Source organism: Pelophylax lessonae (genome assembly GCF_965119305.1).
Source record: "Pelophylax lessonae genome assembly, chromosome: 9".
In the NCBI taxonomy this organism is placed as follows: domain Eukaryota; kingdom Metazoa; phylum Chordata; class Amphibia; order Anura; family Ranidae; genus Pelophylax; species Pelophylax lessonae.
In genome coordinates, this window is record NC_138776.1 from 173,665,763 (window position 1) to 173,685,374 (window position 19,612).

The 19,612-nt window shown below is 45.0% G+C and overlaps 1 protein-coding gene across 1 annotated transcript in view; it reads left to right on the top strand.

The window, feature by feature from the left end:
- Window positions 1-19,014, top strand: part of SNCG (synuclein gamma) — a 38,082-nt gene extending 19,068 nt beyond the window's left edge. Inside the window, exons 4-5 of the mRNA XM_082268036.1 lie at window positions 16,278-16,349; window positions 18,690-19,014. Coding sequence (XP_082124162.1) covers window positions 16,278-16,349; window positions 18,690-18,710 — 93 coding nt within the window. The 3' untranslated portion in view covers window positions 18,711-19,014. The remainder of the gene's footprint in view (window positions 1-16,277; window positions 16,350-18,689) is intronic.
- Window positions 19,015-19,612: the final 598 nt, after the last annotated feature.

A 19,612-nucleotide genomic window follows, 5' to 3' on the forward strand; every position in this document is an offset into this window, starting at 1 on the left:
CCTCACATGTATGGTTTGAACACCGTTTACATATGGTCGCCTGACAGGTCGCCGTAGGTCGCCTTCCATAGAGAAGCTGCGGACCGGTTCTAATAGGAGCGACACAAGTCGCTCCGACTTAGAAAAAGGGTCCGGAGCTTCTTTGGGGCGAGTCGGAGCGACCTGCATTGACTTCAATGTTATGAAGTCCGTGCCGGCCGCTCCGAGGTCGCCCCGGCAAGTAGCGTCGCCCCAGTGTGAACGGGGCCTAAGAGTCGGTTCACACTGGGGCGACACGACTCTGCACGACTTGGGGAGGCGACTTGTCAGTCCCGTGCACCACGACTTCGGAGCGACTTGCAGGGACTTCACATAATGGAAGTCTATGCAAGTCGCTCCGAGGTCGCCCCAAAGTAGTACAGGACCCTTTTTCTAAGTCGGAGCGACTTGTGTCGCTCCTATTAGAACGGGTCATTTACTACTCAATTGACCGCGACCGAGCACGACTTGTCAGGCTGACAAGTCGCCTGACAAGTCGCGCTAGTCTGAATGGGCTCTTAATGTTTTTTTTTTTTTTTATCACTTTTATTGCTGTCACAAGGAATGTAAACATCCCTTGTGACAGTAATAGGCAGTGACAGGTACTCTTTATGGAGGGACCTGGGGTCTAAAAGACCCCAAATCACTCCTTTGCACTTAAAAGCATTCAAAACAGCAAATTTGGCTATTTTGAATACTGTCATTTTTTTTAAAACCTGGCGCCTTTAAGGTTCCTGTAACCGGAAGTGATATCATGTCATAACCACCCTCTCTTGCTCCTTCCAGAGATGGACTAGAGACTATGGACAATGGGATTTATCGTGTGCATAGAGCAGTGTACATCATGGTAACTAACATGCCCTGTTTGTTACAAATAAACAGAAGTGAGAGGGAAAAGGAGAGGTCAGAGAGCTCACATAGGACCTTACACGGAGGCAGAAAAATACTGTAAGAAACAATTTGATGAAACATAGATTACATGTAGGGTTACCACCTCATACCTTTAAAACTGAACACATATTAATTACACAGGTTCTGTGGCTGATTAAGGTGGTATTTAAACTCACTTGGTGCCTTATGTGCATTAAATTCGCCCCAGAACCTGTGTAATTAATATGTGTTTGGTTTAATAGGGATGAGGTAGCAACCCTAATTACACGGCCAAGAAAGTGACACTAAATGCTATTTCTATTCTCCAAAAATAATCCATGCCCATCTACTGTTTTTCTGCCTCCTTGTAATATCCCTTTTTGAACCTCTCCTTTTCCCCCTCATTTCCATTTGTTTGGAACAGGCAGTGCACATTAGTTGTGGTCATGTGCACTGCTCTTTGCATCCTGCAAATCTCATAGGCCATAGTCCTTAGTCCCTCTCGGGAGCAAGCAAGAGAGGCTGGATGTGTTCCTACATACTGTGGGACCTGTGTATGGTATGGTATGGTATATGGTATGGTATGGTATATGCCCTTCCTGTTGGCCGGATACTGCAGGGTTCAGGACTTCTGTGCCAAATGGCCTTGCAGGAGATTATCTATCTAAGTGTTACTAAACCCAGGAGCCTGCATTCACTATACACTGTGTCTGGGAGCGCCAGTATACCCTATTTTGTTGCACTATCTCTCTCTCAGTCAGGATCTGGGTTTGGGTAGGCTGCAGCCCGGACATGGACTTTTAGCTGATGGTGGCTTTCTTTGGGTATCATCTGTCCTCACCATCCCATCCTTGAACTCTGGTCACCTGCACCACAGCGCCAGGATTTTTGTATGAATTCACTATATCAGGCCTCTCCCAGTACACAGAACATGGGAATGCAATTATTGTAGTCAGGGCCGGTGCTTCCACTAGGCAAACTAGGCAGCCGCCTAGGGCACATTGCCACCTAGGGGCGTAGCCATGAGTCGGCACTCTCTCTCCGTCATTAATGATCCTTGTGAGCTGAGGGGAGAGGCGGCAGTGGGCGAGGAAGAAGGGACAGAGGAAGATGATAGGTGTCTGGGGCAGTGGCAGAACTACCAGGCCTTGGCTTTCGACCGCTGTTTGGGGGGGGGGCCCCAATAGGCAGGAAGGGAGCCCACCGGAGTGCTGCCTGCATGATGATCCTCTTCGGCTGGAGCTGAGTGGCCTAAACCCCGAGCAGGAAGTGATACTCTGCACTGAGCTGGTGGGCAGCCGTTCACTTCCCTGGGTCGATATTAAGCAGGGAGTGGAGGAGAGCTGAACCTGAGCCGGAGCTCGGCACTGACTGCTGCTTCTCCATCCACCATGAGCCAGTTGGAGCCGTGGTGAGCACTGTGGTCCAGGAGAGGAGCGTCCTGGGAAAAGGAATCAGCAGGATCACGGTGAAGGAGGGCAGGGTGCGGACCACTCTCTTCATACTGCCCAGTGGGTGTCCCCAGAACAGGGGATCAGGGTCCCGGGGTGTGACATGGAGGATCCCTGGTGTGAAATGGAATTGGGGTCACCAGGTTTGCCATGGTGAATTGGAGTCACTAGGTGTGACATGGGGGATAGGGGTCACTGGGTGTAACAGGGGTTCGGGGTCACCATGTGTGCCCTGAGAAATTGGTGTCCCTTTGTGTGCCATGGGGGATTGATGTCCCCAGGTGTGACATGTAAAAACATCAGGGTCTCTCTGAGTATGACATGGAGGAACATCAGGGGCCCCTGGTGTGACATAGAGGAACATTGGGGTCACTGGGTATGACAGCATGACATTGAGGAATATTGGGGTACCAGGATGTGACATGGAAAAACATCAGGGTCCCTGGGTGTGACATAGAGGGACATAAGGACATGAAGGAAAATGGGGGTCACTGGGTATGACAGCATAACATGGAGGAACCATCAGATCAGGGTCACTGGGTATTACATAGAGGAGTTTTTAACCTTTTCCCTTTTTTTGGGGGGGGCGCAAGTAGCTGGTCTTGCCTAGGGCGTAAAATAGTCTAGCACCGGCCCTGTTTGTAGTGAATATAAACTGATAAATACATTTTCTCATCAGCAGTATATAGCAGTCTTGTGACTTCTATCAGTGTCTGGTTAAAGCTTGGAGGAGGAGTTTTCATTCTCCCCTGATTGTCCTATGAGGTTGCAGGACCCCTGACCCTCTGTCTGGACAGTGGTGATTGGCCCTGTGCTGATCACATGCACTCTTCCAAAATAGAAGAAACCCTCTGGCAATACACAACAAACAGCATGTCCAGAGTACCCCCAAGGCTCTGTTCTATCAGGAGATAATTGGGGACAGTGGAAGAAGGGAGGATCAGAGAAGACAGGATCAAACACCCTTTTCACACAATGCAGAGGATTACCCTTAGGTTCCACAGTGAGTATAACAAGCATGCTTTACTGCATATACAGACTGATTTTACTGTTGTGGGTTTAGTAACATTTTAAATAATACAACACAGCTTGCTGACTATAAGCAGTGCAATTTAAAAAAAATAATAATAATTTAGATATCTTTTTAAAAGGAAACATTAAGGGTTTTCATCAATTTAAGCCAATTTGTATTCTGCTACACATTTTTGGTAAAAAAAATCCCAATAAGTTATCGTGTCTACAAACTAGGGGAAAGATTTATGTAATTTTTTTTTTTTTTTTACTAGTAATGGTGGCGATCTGCGATTTTTAGCGGGACTGTGACATTGCGGCGGACAGGTCGAACACCTAACTGACATTTTTGACACTTTTGGGGGTACCAGTGACATTACTACAGTAATCAGTGCTAAAAAATATGCACTGTCACTGTACTAATGACACTGACAGGGAAGGGGTTAACACCAGGGGTGATCAAAGGGTTAAATGTGTCCCTAGGGGGTGCTTTCTAACTGTGGGGGGGTGTGTGCTTACTGAATGAACACAGAGACCTGTGTTCCTAAATAGGAGGAACACAGAATCCCTGTGTTCATAGCTGACAGAACAGCAGTCTGCCATGTTTGCAACCACAGGGAGTAATTGCGGGTGCTCGTCGGACATCGCAGCTGCCGGACCCGTTGATTGGTTACCCCTGTGGCCAATCAGTGCGTGCATGCGCCTCTGGCAGCGCACGGACGCCCCCACTAGCGGTCTTGCAAAGCAACGCACAGGTACATCGTTTTGCGGGACAAAGCTGACCTGACGCAGTAAAACTACGGCAGGTGGTCGGCAAGCAGTTAAACACTATTGTTTGGAATTTCGCAAATTTGCATCATGAAGGATTGTTATCATGAATTAAGTTCTTTACTATATTATTATTATTAATGTTGGTTGGTTTCAGTTAGCGCCATACCTTTTATTTATTTTTATTATTTAAATCCTTAGGCTTGTTCATTTTTTTGCTTTATTATGTTTAATGCAGGAGTTTTAGATTTCAGACAATTCAAATTTCCGCTGTTAGCATACAATACAGCAGTGGGAGAATTTCCTCCATCCATCTCTCTTATGTGGAATGAGGAAGCAGCACGTCCGCCGGCTGGATAGATTCCCGAACGAAGCCAGATTCTATTTCGATCGGGTCTCCGATCAAGTAACCCGGAAGCGACGTCACAAAGCCACTATCGGTTAAAGAGGTTGTAAACTCAGTTCAATTATTATTTTGTTCTTTACAAGCTGAAAGAGAAACACATAATGATCTAGTATGCATCGCATACTAGCTCATTATGAAATACTTACCTTAGAACGAGCCCCCGCCGTGCCGTCCGCTCACCTCTATGACGGGCGACATGTCTTCCGGGATCTCGGCATCCGGCCATCTGATTGGCCGGAGCCGCGGTGACATCACTCCCGCGCACGCGCGCGGGAGCCGGCAGTAACGGCACGGGTCTCTGAAGAAACGGCACCAGTGGCCGTTCCTTCAGAGCGCATGCGCCAGTGACGTCACTGGCTGCATGTAAGGTAAATATCTCCTAAACGGTACATGTTTAGGAGATATTTACAGTACCTATAGGTAAGCCTTATCATAGGCTTACCTATAGGTAAAAGTTTTAGAGGAGGGTTTACTTCCTCTTTAACCACTTAAGCCCCGGAGGATTTGGCTGCTAAACGACCAGGGGGTATTTTGCGATTCGGCACTGCGTGACTTTAATGGACAATTGCGCGGTCGTGCGACGCTGTACCTAAACGAATTTGGCGTCCTTTTTTTCCCACAAACAGAGCTTTCTTTTGGCGGTATTTGATCACCTGTGCGATTTTTTAATCACGCGCTATAAACAAAAAAAGAGCGTCAATTTTGCAAAAATAGCAATATTTTTCCCTTTTTTTTATATGAAATTCCCCCCAAAAAAAATGTAAAAATCAAAATTTTTTAACATTTTCGGCCAATTTGTTTTATGCTACCTATATTTGGTAAAAAAAATCGCAAAAAGCGTATTTTGATTGGTTTGCGCAAAAGTTATTGCGTTTACTGACTAAGGGAAAGATTTTTGTCATTTTTGTTGTTTTTTTTTAACGCGTAATGGCGGCGATCTGCGATTTTTTTTGCGGTACTGCGACATTGCGGCGGACAGATTGGACCCTTGACTGACATTTTTGACACTTTTGGGGTTACCAGTGACATTTCTACAGTAATCAGTGCTATATATATGCACTGTTACTGTAAAAATACACTGGTAGTGAAGAGGTTAACTTTATTTGAGAGGGAGGGGCTGTGTGTGTCCCTAGGGGCGTGATTCTTACTGTGATTGGCTGTGGCTTCAGCTGTATGCAGAGTGATCAACGGATCTACATAGTAGATCCATATGATCAGCTCTCATACAGAGGGGAGAATGACAGGCAGCTTGTTTACACAAGCTGCCTGACTTTCTCCCTCTCCCCCGCCGATCGCAGAGTGGCCGGCGGACATCGGGTCCGCCGGTCACACGCGCGGGGGGGGTCCGTGACCACGCGGGAGCGGGAGCGCGCCTCCGGCGGCGCGCGCTCGCTCCCTAGTCCCTCACAAGCTAGTGACGTAGCCCTACGTCACTTTGCCTGTGAGGGGCTGACCGCCGACGTAGATCGGCGTGCGGCGGTCGGCAAGTGGTTAAAGATTAAAAAAAAAAAAAGTCAAAATTGCTGATTTCAGCGTTTTGAATACTTTGAAGTGCAGTGGAGGGGCTTGGAGTCTTTTAGACCCCAGATCCCTCCATAAAGAGTACCTGTCACTGCCTATTACTGTCACAAGGGATGTTTACATTCCTTGTGACAGCAATAAAAGTGATCAGATTTTTTTTAATTTTTTTTAAGGAACAGTGTTAAAAATGAAATAAATAAGAAAAACATTTTTTTTTTTTTAAAGGGCCCCCATCCCTGTGAGCTTGCGCACCAAAGATAACTCATACATAAGTCGCGCCCGCAAATATAAACAGTGTTCAAACCACACATGTGAGGTATCGCCGCGATCGCCAGAGAGAGTGCAAAAATTCTAGCAGAAAACCTCCTCTGTAACTCTAAACTGGTACCCGTTAAACATTTTTAAATCGTCACCTATAGAGATTTTTAAGTACCGTAGTTTGTCGTCATTCCACGAGTGTGCGCAATTTTAAACCAAAAAATGTTAGGTATCTATTTACTCGATGTGACATCATCTTTCACAATATACAAAAAACATTGGGCTAACTTTACGGTTTAATTTTTTTAAATTCAGTGAAGTGTATTTTTTCCAACAAAAATTGCATTTAAAAGGTCGCTGCACAAATACCGCGTGACAAACAATAGTTAAACAACCACCATTTTATTCTCTATAGTCTTTGTTAAAAATATATATAATGTTTGGGGGTTCTAAGTAATTTTTTTAGCAAAAAATACTGATTTTAACTTGTAAACAACAAGTGTCAGAAATAAGCTGGTTAAGCAGCAGCCGAAATGAACATTTTGAAAAGAAATGCAAGGCTTGGTATTACTCTTTGTGAACAATAGAGGGCAGTATACATCAATATAATGTACATAGCTTTCAAGTCAAGGAAAAAAAGCATCATATGTACTACTAAACAAAGAAAAATGCACCTACATTTGCATAAAGCACGAGTTTTCACATTTACAGTAGTTACAGCTGTTTGAAAATCCTAAACTTTTTTTTCTTCTACTTTATTTCTGATTGGTAGTCTATTAGGTCTCATCCATAGTACACTTTTTTTGTGCAAGGCTTCCTTTTGAAAAAAAGTAAATGTTTGCGTATGGGGGGGGGGTTCATTTATTTGGGGGGTACATTTTTTTTATTTTGTGTTGATGGGGTGGGTCTTTGTTTTAGGTTAAACAGCTTTTTTTTGCTGCAAGGCTTTCCTGTACGCTTGGTTCACATATATGCGAATCTGATTCATTTTTAACCGCATCAGATTCGCATTGCATCTAAATTGGACTTGCTTTCAATGGAGGCAGTTCACACATGTCCAGGGCGGCCGGGGCCCATTTCTGAAAAAGGTCCTATGCGATTTTGGTTCTGGTTTAGGTGTGAATTCAAGTAACAGTTGGCACCTGATTCGCACTTGAACCGGTGAACAAAACCGCACCGGACTCCAGACCAGTGCTGTGGACAGGGGAGCACATTACATGGTGGGCACATGGCAGGGGGCACACAGCAGCCAGCGGGAACAGAGGGAAGCAGGCAGTGCTGTGGGGGGGGGGCAAATTACATGGGTGACAGACAGCAGGGGGCACACAGCAGCCAGCGGGAACAGAGAGAAGCAGGCAGTGCTGTGGGGGGGGGGGACATTACATGGGAGGCACACAGCAGGGGGCACACAGCAGCCAGCGGGAACAGAGGGAAGCAGGCAGTGCTGTGGGGGGGAGCACATTACATGGGAGACACACAGCAGGGGGCACACAGCAGCCGGCGGAAACAGAGGGAAGCAGGCAGTGCTGTGGGGGGGAGCACATTACATGGGAGACACACAGCAGGGGGCACACAGCAGCCGGCGGAAACAGAGGGAAGCAGGCAGTGCTGTGGGGGGGGGAGCACATTACATGGGAGGCACACAGCAGGGGGCACACAGCAGGGGGCACACAGCAGCCAGCGGGAACAGAGGGAAGCAGGCAGTGCTGTGGGGGGGGGGGGGCACATTACATGGGAGACACACAGCAGGGGGCACACAGCAGCCGGCGGAAACAGAGGGAAGCAGGCAGTGCTGTGGGGGGGGGGGGGGGGAGCACATTACATGGGAGACACACAGCAGGGGGCACACAGCAGCCGGCGGAAACAGAGGGAAGCAGGCAGTGCTGTGGGGGGGGGGGGGGAACACATTACATGGGAGACACACAGCAGGGGGCACACAGCAGCCGGCGGAAACAGAGGGAAGCAGGCAGTGCTGTGGGGGGGGAGCACATTACATGGGAGGCACACAGCGGGGGGCACACAGCAGCCAGCGGGAACAGAGGGAAGCAGGCAGTGCTGTGTGGGGGGGGGGGGGAGCACATTACATGGGAGACACACAGCAGGGGGCACACAGCAGCCAGCGGGAACAGAGGGAAGCAGGCAGTGCTGTGGGGGGGGGGGGGGCACATTACATGGGAGGCACACAGCAGGGGGCACACAGCAGCCAGCGGGAACAGAGGGAAGCAGGCAGTGCTGTGGGGGGGGGGGGGGGACATTACATGGGAGGCACACAGCAGGGGGCACACAGCAGCCAGTGTGAAAAGAGGAAAGCAGGCAGTGCTGTGGGGGGGGGGGGGGCACATTGCATGGCAGGCACATGGCAGGGTACACACAGCGGGGACCCGGGCAGCAGGAGGAATCACATGTGGACAGAGTGGCTCTCTTTGCAGCAGCTGAAAGTCTATGGAAGGGAAGAGGAGATTCCAGCTTTCAGAGAGCCATGTAGAAAATCGGTTTCAGTCATTTCCCTCTCCCGCTGCACCAATTATACTGCTCTGTCCACATGTGCTTCAGGGGGCTGGGGAGGGGGGGGGGGGGGGAAGACTGCAGGGTCCCCTGGTTCCCATGCTTTAAGATGGCCCTGCATTACACCAGCATTGCAGTGTGCCCAGGGCACATAGAAAACAATTGATTTCTATATGTCTTTGCTGCTTATTCAGTGCAGAAATTTGCCAGTCACTGCACCTAATGTGAACAAGCCCCAAATAATATAAAAGTGACTGGTTTCTATAGAAAATTCCACAGCTTTGAGAAGTCTTGCAAAAGGAATAATGATATAGTTGTAGTCTATAACAAATCTCAGTGATAAATCACGTGGCACTCATAAAACACTCTAAGATGAAACACACAATGAAAGGTATCCCAGAGTCATGTGGATATAGTATTGCGTAAATGGCATACTAATTTGTACCATGATGAATTACTGTGTGATTACTGTCAGTTTCTGATGACCTGCTTTAAGGAATTTCAAGTTTCAATGAAACAAGTCTGTACTGGAGGAACAAGAACAGGAGACAACAGCATCACTGGTATATGGAAATGTACCGTATATGGTGATAACATGGCCTAAGACTAGGGTCTGGTTAACACTTCTGTGGCTCTGTACATTTGAATGGGATGCTGTACCTCCTGAAAATACAGGGACAAGTGCCCTGCTCTATTTTTGAAATCGCAGCCCACATGGAAACTATGGATTTCCAGCATGTGCTGCTGCCATTAGGATTAATGACACCCACATGCATCTCCTGCATTTTCTGTGCAGGTCATTGCGGCTGCAGGAACAGGTGCAGACCCTCAGCAGGAACCATCCACACAAGTGTGACCCAGGGCTCAGACTATGTTTTTATTCACATAACAAAGTACTAGTTCACCTTTATAGAAAGCTTGTCAGCACCATGTGACAGTGCTGACCAATTAGAATCTGTCTGGTCCTGTCCGGGAAGTGCTGGACAAAAATGAGAGAAAGCAGCAGGGATTTCAAATCCCTGAACCTGCAGAGCGGATAATGGGAGCCCTGACAGCTCAGGATTGCGGGAGGTAAGTGTAGAGTTTAAGGTTGAATAGCTCAAGTGTAGTGCCCGCTAGCGAGTACAGTCCATGCCAAACATTTCCATTTGAGGGCTTGTTGGCCTACTTTTATTTAAAGTGGAGTTCCACCCTATTTTTATACTTACCTCCATCTTCTCGCTCCGGGTCACCTGAAAAAGAAATGGATAATCGCATATTTTTTTTTTTTTTACTTACCTCGTAGCGAAGAAAAAATACTTACCTTACTTCCTTCTTCCTCCTTCCTCGGCCGCGGCCCGTCGTCACTTCCTGGCTCTGCAATGATTCCTGGGAGCTGAACGTCATAGCTCCCAGGAATCATTGCGCCTGCACCGGACCCGACGTCAGTTCCGGGTCGCGCGCGTCATCCCCTTCTAAACAGCTTCTGGGCATGCCCAGAAGCTGTAGAGGGATGACGCGCGCGACCCGGAAGTGACGTCGGGGCCGGCGCAGAGCATCGTGGGACCAAAGAAGGCGGAAGAAGACGCTGAAGGGGATCTCGCTGGCTTCAAGCTGCCCACATCTGAGATGGCAGCGCTGGACAAGACGTTTGCAAGGTAAGTATTTGTCCTAACAGGTAAGTGCAACCCGGGACAGATCAGAGGCTAGCCATTGTGGAATGTACTAGCCCTGACTGTCCCGGGGGTATTAAAAAAAAAAAAAAAAAATCCAGGGTGGAACTCCGCTTTAATCACTTTAGCCCTGGAAGGTTTACTCCCCTTCCTGACCAGGCCATTTTTTTCGTTCCGGCACTGCATTGTTTCAACTGACAATTGCGCAGGCTTGCGACGCTGTACCCTAATAAAATTTATGTTCCTTTTTTTTCCACAAATGGAGCTGGTGGTATTTGATCACCTATGCGGTTGTTATTTTTTGAGCTAGAAACAAAGAACGACTGACAATCTTGAAAAAAAAAAAAAACTATATTTTTTACTTTCTGCTCTAGAACACATCCAAAAAAAAGTTAAAAATCATATATCTTCATCATTTTAGGCCAATATGTATTTTGCTATATATTTTTGGTAAAAAAAAAAAAAAAAAATCCCAATAAACGTATATTGATTGCGCAAAAGGTACAACATCTACAAACTGTGGGATTTTTTTTTCCAAGTAATGGCAGTGATCAGCGACTTATAGAGGCACTGCGATATTGCGGCGGACAAATCAGACACCTGATACTTTTGACCCTTTAGGGGGCCAGTGACATTAATACAGTAATCAGTGCTAAAAATATGCTCTGTTACTGTACTATTGACACTGGCAAGGAAGGTGTTAACATCCGGGGCGATCAAAGGGTTAAATGTGTACCTAGGGAGTGTAGCGGAGTGTGAGACTTATCTACTGGAATGAAATCTCTTGTATAGGCTTGACGGAGTTGGACTTGAGCTTTAGAGTTGAAACCACGCACTCGCAGACCATGAGCAATTTGGCTGGATATAACTGTGTCAACAGCTGTCATTGTGCTGAGATTTAGCTGTAACGGCTTGGTGCTCACACTTAGCTTCGATACCAGGTCTGCCAGAATAAAGGTTGAATCACTCTGCGTGTCAAGTAAGGCATAAGTGAGGATTTCCCTCTGAGGCTCCGCCGTAGCTGACAACAGAACTGGAACAATGCAGAATGTGGCAGAAGTATGTCTTGTCAAAGTATGGGACATAACTTTGGGAACGTTGTCGTTTGCCTTATTTCTCATGGCTACTGAATCATCGTTTGATGTTTTGACAGGCTCAGTGTTTCTCTGTATGTGCAAACAGGTTGGATGACGTCGACTGCATATGCTACACGTGTGTCTTCCTTTGCAGTTTTTTTGTAGTGTGGCCCTTTCTTAAGCAACCAAAGCAGAGGTAGTTTTCATGAATGAAGGCCTTCTTTTCATCGATGGTCTTTGCTCCAAAAGTCGGACATTTAGCGACACCGTGTGTTTCGTCTTTGCAGACTAGACAAGGTGGTTTTGGTCTTGAAGCTGAGATCTCTGGAACGTTGAAGGTAGAGGGCTTTGTTTGAGTGCTTGTGTTGAGCGCCTTGGCTCTCTTGGGAATTCTCTCATCTGTAGTCTGATGCCCCGTACACACGTGCAGATTATCTGAAGACTTTTGTCTGTAGACTTACCAAAACCATATAATATGAGGTCAAACCTAAACACTTTCAATTTGTATGCAATCTGGCAGGCCCTTGCACTACTTAGAAAAGGTAAATCTGAAGACAAAAGTCTTCAGATAATCTGCACGTGTGTACGGGGCATTAGTACTGAGGAGGAAAGGAGAGGCAATGGGGTTGCATGCAATCTTAGCTTCCCTTTGCAGGAACTCTGTGAAGCAAGCAAAGGTTGGGTATTCTTGAGACTTGTCTAGCTCGTCCACAACTATGCGACTCCATCTCCACACGATCCATTCAGGCAGTTTCTTGAGAAGCTTGTGGTTTTCTTCACAATCATTTAGAATAGGTAGACCTTTAACATGAGGAATGGCCGCCACACAACCTTGAAGGAAATCCGCAAACTCTCTTAATGCTACAGGGTCGTTTGCTGATATCTTTGGCCATTTAGCCAACCTTTCTCTGAAAGCTCTTTGCACTATGAATGGACCTCCATACCTGTCCTGTAGGATTCCCCAAGCACCTAGATAAGCGTCTTCTTAATTCCGATAGAAGAAACCTTCCACTGCCTTCTGAGCTTCACCACCGAGATACCTGTTCAAGTACAGCATTTTTTCACACACAGGGAGTGGTTTCTGATCAATCAGCGCCATAAAGGATATCTTCCAATCTATAAACTTCAAAGGATCACCTTTAAATACAGTTGGTTCAGGTAAAGGGAGGCTGTTGGAGATGAGCAGACTTGCAAGTTCTGGGGTTAGACTAGCTTCTTCTTTTGATCTTGACACCCCAAGTGGTGTATTTGAAGGTTGAAATGGCACAGCCTTTGGATTCAAAGAGGTTTGAGGTTCATTAGTTTGGCAGAGGTATTGCACCTTGTGGTCTGTCTCCTGTTCATAAATTTCAAGACTATCAAAGGCGTGGTAGGCTTTCACCCTTGCTGCAGCTACTTTGACTTCATTTTCTGCTTGTAGCTGTTTCAGTCTTGTCTTTTCCTCTTGTAACTTAAGTTTAATTCCTGCCTCCAGTTTGCTCAGCTTTGCCTGTTCTATCTTGGCTGCAAGGTCTGCTTCTGCGTCTGCGCGTTTGCTAGATCTGGAAGTGGCTCTCGAGCTTGCGTTGGAGTCTGGTAATGACTCTGAGAGGACAGTTTCTGTTTCCAAAGACTGACTCATGCTCTTTCTTATTAAGCACCATCCTCACCTTTTCCTTCTCAAGTTGATCGTTAAAGATTTCATCTACATTCTCTAGCCGCTTGCTGATGAGGTTGCAGATTTCAGCCGTTAACGCGGTGCATGCATCCATTCTCTTAACAAGGTACGGGGTAGTGGAATTATTTCGGCACATGGACTCATACTGTTGGTGTACTAATGCTTCTTTGGCTTTAATCTCTTTCAATCTTGTATTAAGGTCTTCAGTTGAGCAGAAATCCTTTAACTTTGTCCTAAATTCCTTTGCTAGCTCCTTCCAAGAGTTGTACACCTCGTTGAATGCCTTTTCATTTTTCTTAACTGTTTCTTCGTGCATTTCTTTGCCTTTTTCTGTTAGGCTCCGATCTCTGGATTGAACCTGTGGTGACTATGGGTTTGTCTGTTTCTTCAGCAGGTGACAACATTTTGTTCTAGTGTGCCTTTGCCTTTCAAGTGTGTGTGCCTGAAACCTAACTTGAATGAGTCTTGGCTCAAACTTGCTACTAAGGGCTACGACAGAAAACAGGCATTTACACTTGTAACTAAAGATTAGCAAGCAATGCATACAGTACGACAAAATGTTTTAAACGAATATTCTGCTGACACTTTCTAACCAGACAATTAACCCTTTACGTAACTAACTGCAGTTTAGTGGATCAGGAACTTGGAAGATAGCGTTGCTTTAAATCTGACACTAGGCCTCTAAACACACATGTAATAACTTAATCACTGCTTTAGCAAAATATTAACTATTTGGCTCGCATACTAGTTAAGGGCGGCTTCCAGATCACATATAAAGAGCCCGCTATATTTAAAAGTCCACGTGACACGTTTACTTTTCAGCCAAGTCTCTGTTGCCAAGATGGCATCCGCACGTGTCCTGCGGGGCGTTGGGAAGCCTTTACTCACAGTTTGATGAAGACCGCGACGCAGCCGGTGATGTCGAGTCTCCACCGCAGCGACGAGTTTTCACTGGCAGTGACGAGTTGTTACTTCAGCGTCGAGTTTTCACTGTAGTGGCCCCTTTGGCATCGAGTGAATAACGAGAGGAGAGCTTCTGACGGGTGCAGTACTTTTATACTTTTGCATCAAAGGTGTGCAGGAGGGTTGAACGTTATTCTCTTTAACACCTTGAGCACCGTAAACCATAAGCATCATAAACACCGTAGCACCGTGAAAACTGTAAACGACATACAATACATTTGTTTACAGTGGTCACCAAAAAGGGGGTTACAAGGTTAATTACAAATGTGAAGTTACAAGGTGGATTACAGTTGTCTGCACACATATCTAAATGACATTAAAACATCTAAGGAAACATGGCCAACATGCAGGATGCTTTGGATTATCTATAGCATATTAAAACTAACAGCATGGACACAATTTATGTTTAACAACATATATACTTCTATATATATATATGCACTTTTACTGCATACCTCACTCCGCTTGCCAAGGGGTGCTAAAACTTTAAACTTTAGAAATCGCCTTTCAAATTAAATGCTTCTGACATGCTCTGTATGAAATCTGAGTCACCAGAAAGTTTACCTCAGAGCTGAGAAGGAGGAGTAGGAGGAGTGGTCTAGTGGTTCTGCTGATTAAACATTCCTCAGAGAACCAAAAGGAAGGCAAAAAGGTTCCACCTGGCAGTAAGTGCTGAACAAAGATTTAAAGTGATCAGCGGACAGTTACAGGGAGCGCTTACTAACTGTGGGGGAGGTGCTTTTACTACTTGAAGACATGGATCGGTGTTCCTGCTTCACAGGAACACAGGATCCATGTCTTCTGTACTCACAGAATGACAGGCTGCCATGTTTACATAGACCGACTGTCATTCTGTCAGAGTAATAAACGATTGGTAGGTCCTGGCAGACATCAGGTCCACGGGACCCGCTGATCAGCTCCCACTGTTTAAAATCACAGCGGGAGCGAGCCGCTGGGGATGCACGCTAGCGCCCAAAAACCAGAAGTGCAAAATCAGGTATATATATACGCGATTCTGCACAGAGTGGCCGTACTGTAGCACTAAATCCACTATTGGGTGCTTGTAAAGCAGTTAAAGGTAAGTTCACACAAAGTTCCAGAAAGCATAATCTTTTCCATTTTTCCAGATTTCCCATGCAGGGGACTTCACCATTAACATAAAAATGAAATATCCAGCCTCCTGGCTCACTTTAGTAAAGGAATAGTTATACAGTCTCCTGGCTTACACATACCACAGTGCTGCTTAGGCCTTCCACTTTAGGGCCTGGTCTGTTACCCACGACCATTTTCTTTGCCCACATAGATAGAAGCCCCTCGCTGCTCTGGCCCTCAGAATTGGGGCTCTGTCTTTTCCAGTGCACACATGCACTCCTCTGACTTCTCCCTTGCACACCTGGACTCCTCCTAGAACAATGGCCATGTCACTAATAATAGCCCAGCACACCCCTGACCAATCAGTGTGCTGGTGGTTTCAAAAACCTAGACCCAGGATTAGAAATTTCGTTCCACCTGGTTCTCTAAGAAATCTCCAGGCAATAGGTCCCAAAATGGATTCTTCGGTACAATGAGCAAACTCATTAAGCAAACGCCTTGGAGCCCCTCAACCTGCCTGGTTGAGAATCCTGGGTTATACCCACTGTTTGGACCCTGGCAGGGTACTGCACTGCCACAGTAAGTACAGTGGGGACTGGGGGGGGGGGGTTGGGGAGGCGGTCTAGTGTTAGGTTCTATACCACTCCCTGAAAAGCAATCCACTGCCGCCTGTCTGAAAGAGACCCAATAGTGTGCTGTAGTTCATAATGACCGCTTAGCAATCAACTTTGCTATACGTTTCCAGACTAGACTTACATAAAATAATGCTGATTACTCTCTTTAGGTTGCTGTAACCAGTGAGGATTGTGTTGTCATCTTTTAAACAGTCATCTCTTAAACCAGTCATTCACAAAGAAGTCGACTGAAAGTTCAGGTTTACAATCAGTTTCCTGCAATTATATGCCATATTCCCAACCGTATTAGGCTATAATAACTTGCATTAAAAATGTACGATATGGACTAAACGTTATCTTAGTACAATTAAATATCTATAGCTCATAACCTGTGTTTAACTTTATACAATCCTAGGATGACCTTGCACGTCCAAATGAAACTGCTACAGAAGAACCATCTATGGAGGCCACAGAAGAGGCTGAGCAGGTAAATACAAAAAAAAAACACAATTTTTTTCTATTTTCTGCACCTCCTCAACAGTCTTTAGACCCAGACTTCTGAGTACTGAGCCACTGTATTCTTGAACTCCCTTCATATCCACTTCTCCTAACCAAGTACTTTTCACATATCATTGTTTTTAATGCTGGCATTGCACAAGACCACAATTCTGTAAAATAATATGGTCCAAACATCAAATATTTGAGCAGTCCACTAAAAAAATAAAAAATAAATTATATATATATATATATATATATATATATATATATATATATATATATATTGCCCTTATACTTGTGCAATATGTTGGCATAAATAGGTTATGGTCACACCACCATTACAAATAGACTTATAGAAGTGCTAAGGAAAAGAGCGGGTGTGTTTGATTAGGCCTAGTAGTTCATAGGGTGCACTGGTCAGCGCAGTCAAACTCTCGTGCCCCCTAGATTTCTTAGTCATATTTATACATACCATACAGCTGCTATAACATGAGTGTGGAGATAATATTATCAAATTGTAGGTTAAGCGTCTCTTTGACTCAATAGCTATCTCTATGACTTCAATTGGGTTACAAAAGTAGCATTTACAGTATCTCACGAAAGTGAGTACATCCCTTACATTTTTGTAAATATTTTCTTATATCTTTTCATGTGACAACACTGAAGAAATGACACTTTGCTACGATGTAAAGTAGTGAGTGTACAGTTTGTATAACAGTGTAAATTTGCTGTCCCCTCTAAATAACTCAACACACAGCCATTATTGTCTAAACCGCTGGCAACAAAAGTGAGTACACCCCTAAATGACAATGTTCAAATTGGGCCCAATTATCCATTTCCCCTCCCCAGTGTCATGTGACTCGTTAGTGTTAAAAAGTCTCAGTTGTGAATGGGGAGCAGGTGTGTTAAATTTGGTGTTATCGCTCTCACTCTTTCATACTGGCCACTGGAAGTTCAAAATGGCACCTCATGGCAAAAAACTCTCTGAGGATCTGAAAAAAGAATTTCTGCTCTACATAAAGATGGCCTAGGCTTTAAGAAGATTGCCAAGACCCAGAAACTGAGCTGCAGCACGGTGGCCAAGACCATACAGTGGTTTAACAGGACAGGTTTGACTCAGAACAGGCCTCGCCATGGTCAACCAAAGAAGTTGAGTGCACATGCTCAGCGTCATATCCAGAGGTTGTCTTTGGAAAATAGATGTATGAGTGCTGCCGAGATTGAAGGGGTGGGGGGTCAGCCTGTAAGTGCTCAGACCATACAATACACACTGCATCAAATTAGTCTGCATGGCTGTCATCCCAGTCGGAAGCCTCTTCTAAAGATGATGCACAAGAAAGCCTGCAAACAGTTTGCTGAAGACAAGCAGACTAAGGACATGACTTACTTGAACCATGTCCTGTGGCTTGATAAGACCAAGATAAACTTATTCGGTTAAGATAGTGTCAAGCGCATGTGGTGGTAACCAGGAGAGGAATACAAAGACAAGTGTGTCTTGCCTACAGGCAAGCATGGTGGTGGGAGGGTCATGGTCTGGGGCTGCATGAGTGCTGCCGACACTGAGGAACTACAGTTGAATCAGGGAACCATGAATGCCAACATGTACTGTGACATACTGAAGCAGAGCATGATCCCCTCCCTTCAGAGACTGGGCCACAGGGCAGTATTCCAACATAATAACGACCCTAAGCACACCTCCAAGATGACTACTGCCTTGCTAAAGAAGCTGAGGGTAAAGGTGATGGACTGGCCAAGCATGTCTCCAGACCTAAACCCTATTGAACATCTCTGGGTCATCCTCAAACGGAAGGTGGAGGAGCGCAAGGTCTCTAACATCCACCAGCCCTGTGATGTCGTCATGGAGGAGTGGAAGATGACTCCAGTGGCAACCTGTGAAGCTCTGGTGAACTCCATGCCCAAGAGGGTTAAGGCAGTGCTGGAAAATAATGGTGGCCACACAAAATATTGAAACTTTGGGCACAATTTGGACATTTTCACCTAGGGGTGTACTCACTTTTGTTGTTAGCGGTTTAGACATTAATGGCTGTGTGTTGATTTATTTTGAGGGGACAGCACATTTACACTGTTATACAGGTTCTACACTCAATACTTTACTGTAGCAAAGTGTAATTTCTTTCATGATATAATAAAATATTTACAAAAATGGGAGGGGTGTACTCAGTTTTGTGAGATACTGTAGATGCAGCACTGGATGTATTACTTTTGAATTTTTTTTTTTAAAGTGCCATGCTCAGAAGTAAGAAAGTTAGAAACAGTATATAAAACAAAGTATTAATTCATGGTCTTTTTTTAACTATGTCTTTTTCAGGCTGTTGAAGGTGGAAATTAGTCAACTGTCCTCATTTTCTGCTGAAAATCCTTGAAGATTTTATTTGTGAACACAGCAGGGAAGCCATAAAGGACACAATAGGCACCCACTATCCATTGTACAGTTCATCCTGTATCTGTAAAGATTCATGTTATTATGTGTTCAGCTAAATGAGTCAGCTCTTTATACCTCACTCATTGGTTTTATTTTGTGAAATGTTGAGTTAATTTTAGTTTACTTCCCATAATGTCTTGTTACTCAAATCCTATTAAGTTTTTATTGTCTTTTAAACCAAATAATGGCTTAATTATATGCTGGGAAGTTTGATGTCGTCTGTGCTTTTTCATCTTGTCAGTTTTGATTTCACGTGTTTTCTCATATTCTCTGGGGAGAAAAAGTTTGAGGACCCTTTAGAATTTTCTACATATATGCATAAAATGGCTCTCCAAATGTGATCTGACCCTTATCTAAGTCCACTAAAAACAAATATAACATTTATACTGCCATATTTTTTTGAACAAATGCTTTAAACAATGAATTTCCTTGTAGTAAAAGCTTTAAATGTAAACCTTTACTTTTAGTCGTTAGAAAAACTGAAAATAACCTCAAACAGAAGGCCTCTCCAGTTGCTGGGAAGTACTTGATCTACACTTGTATGTATTATTGGCCTAGGAGTGATGTCCTACAGGGATATCTGCAAAGGCTCCAAATAATCTGGGGCCTGCAACATAACAAAGATCTAAAACACAAGAGTAAATACAGTTAGGTCCATACTGTATACATTTGGACACAGGCACACTTTTCATTCTTTTGGCTCTGTATGCCACCAGAATAAAATAAAATGAAACAAACCAAATGAATTTGAAGTGCAGAATTTCAGCTTTATTTCAAGGGGTAAACAAATATCAAGTACAAATTTAAGG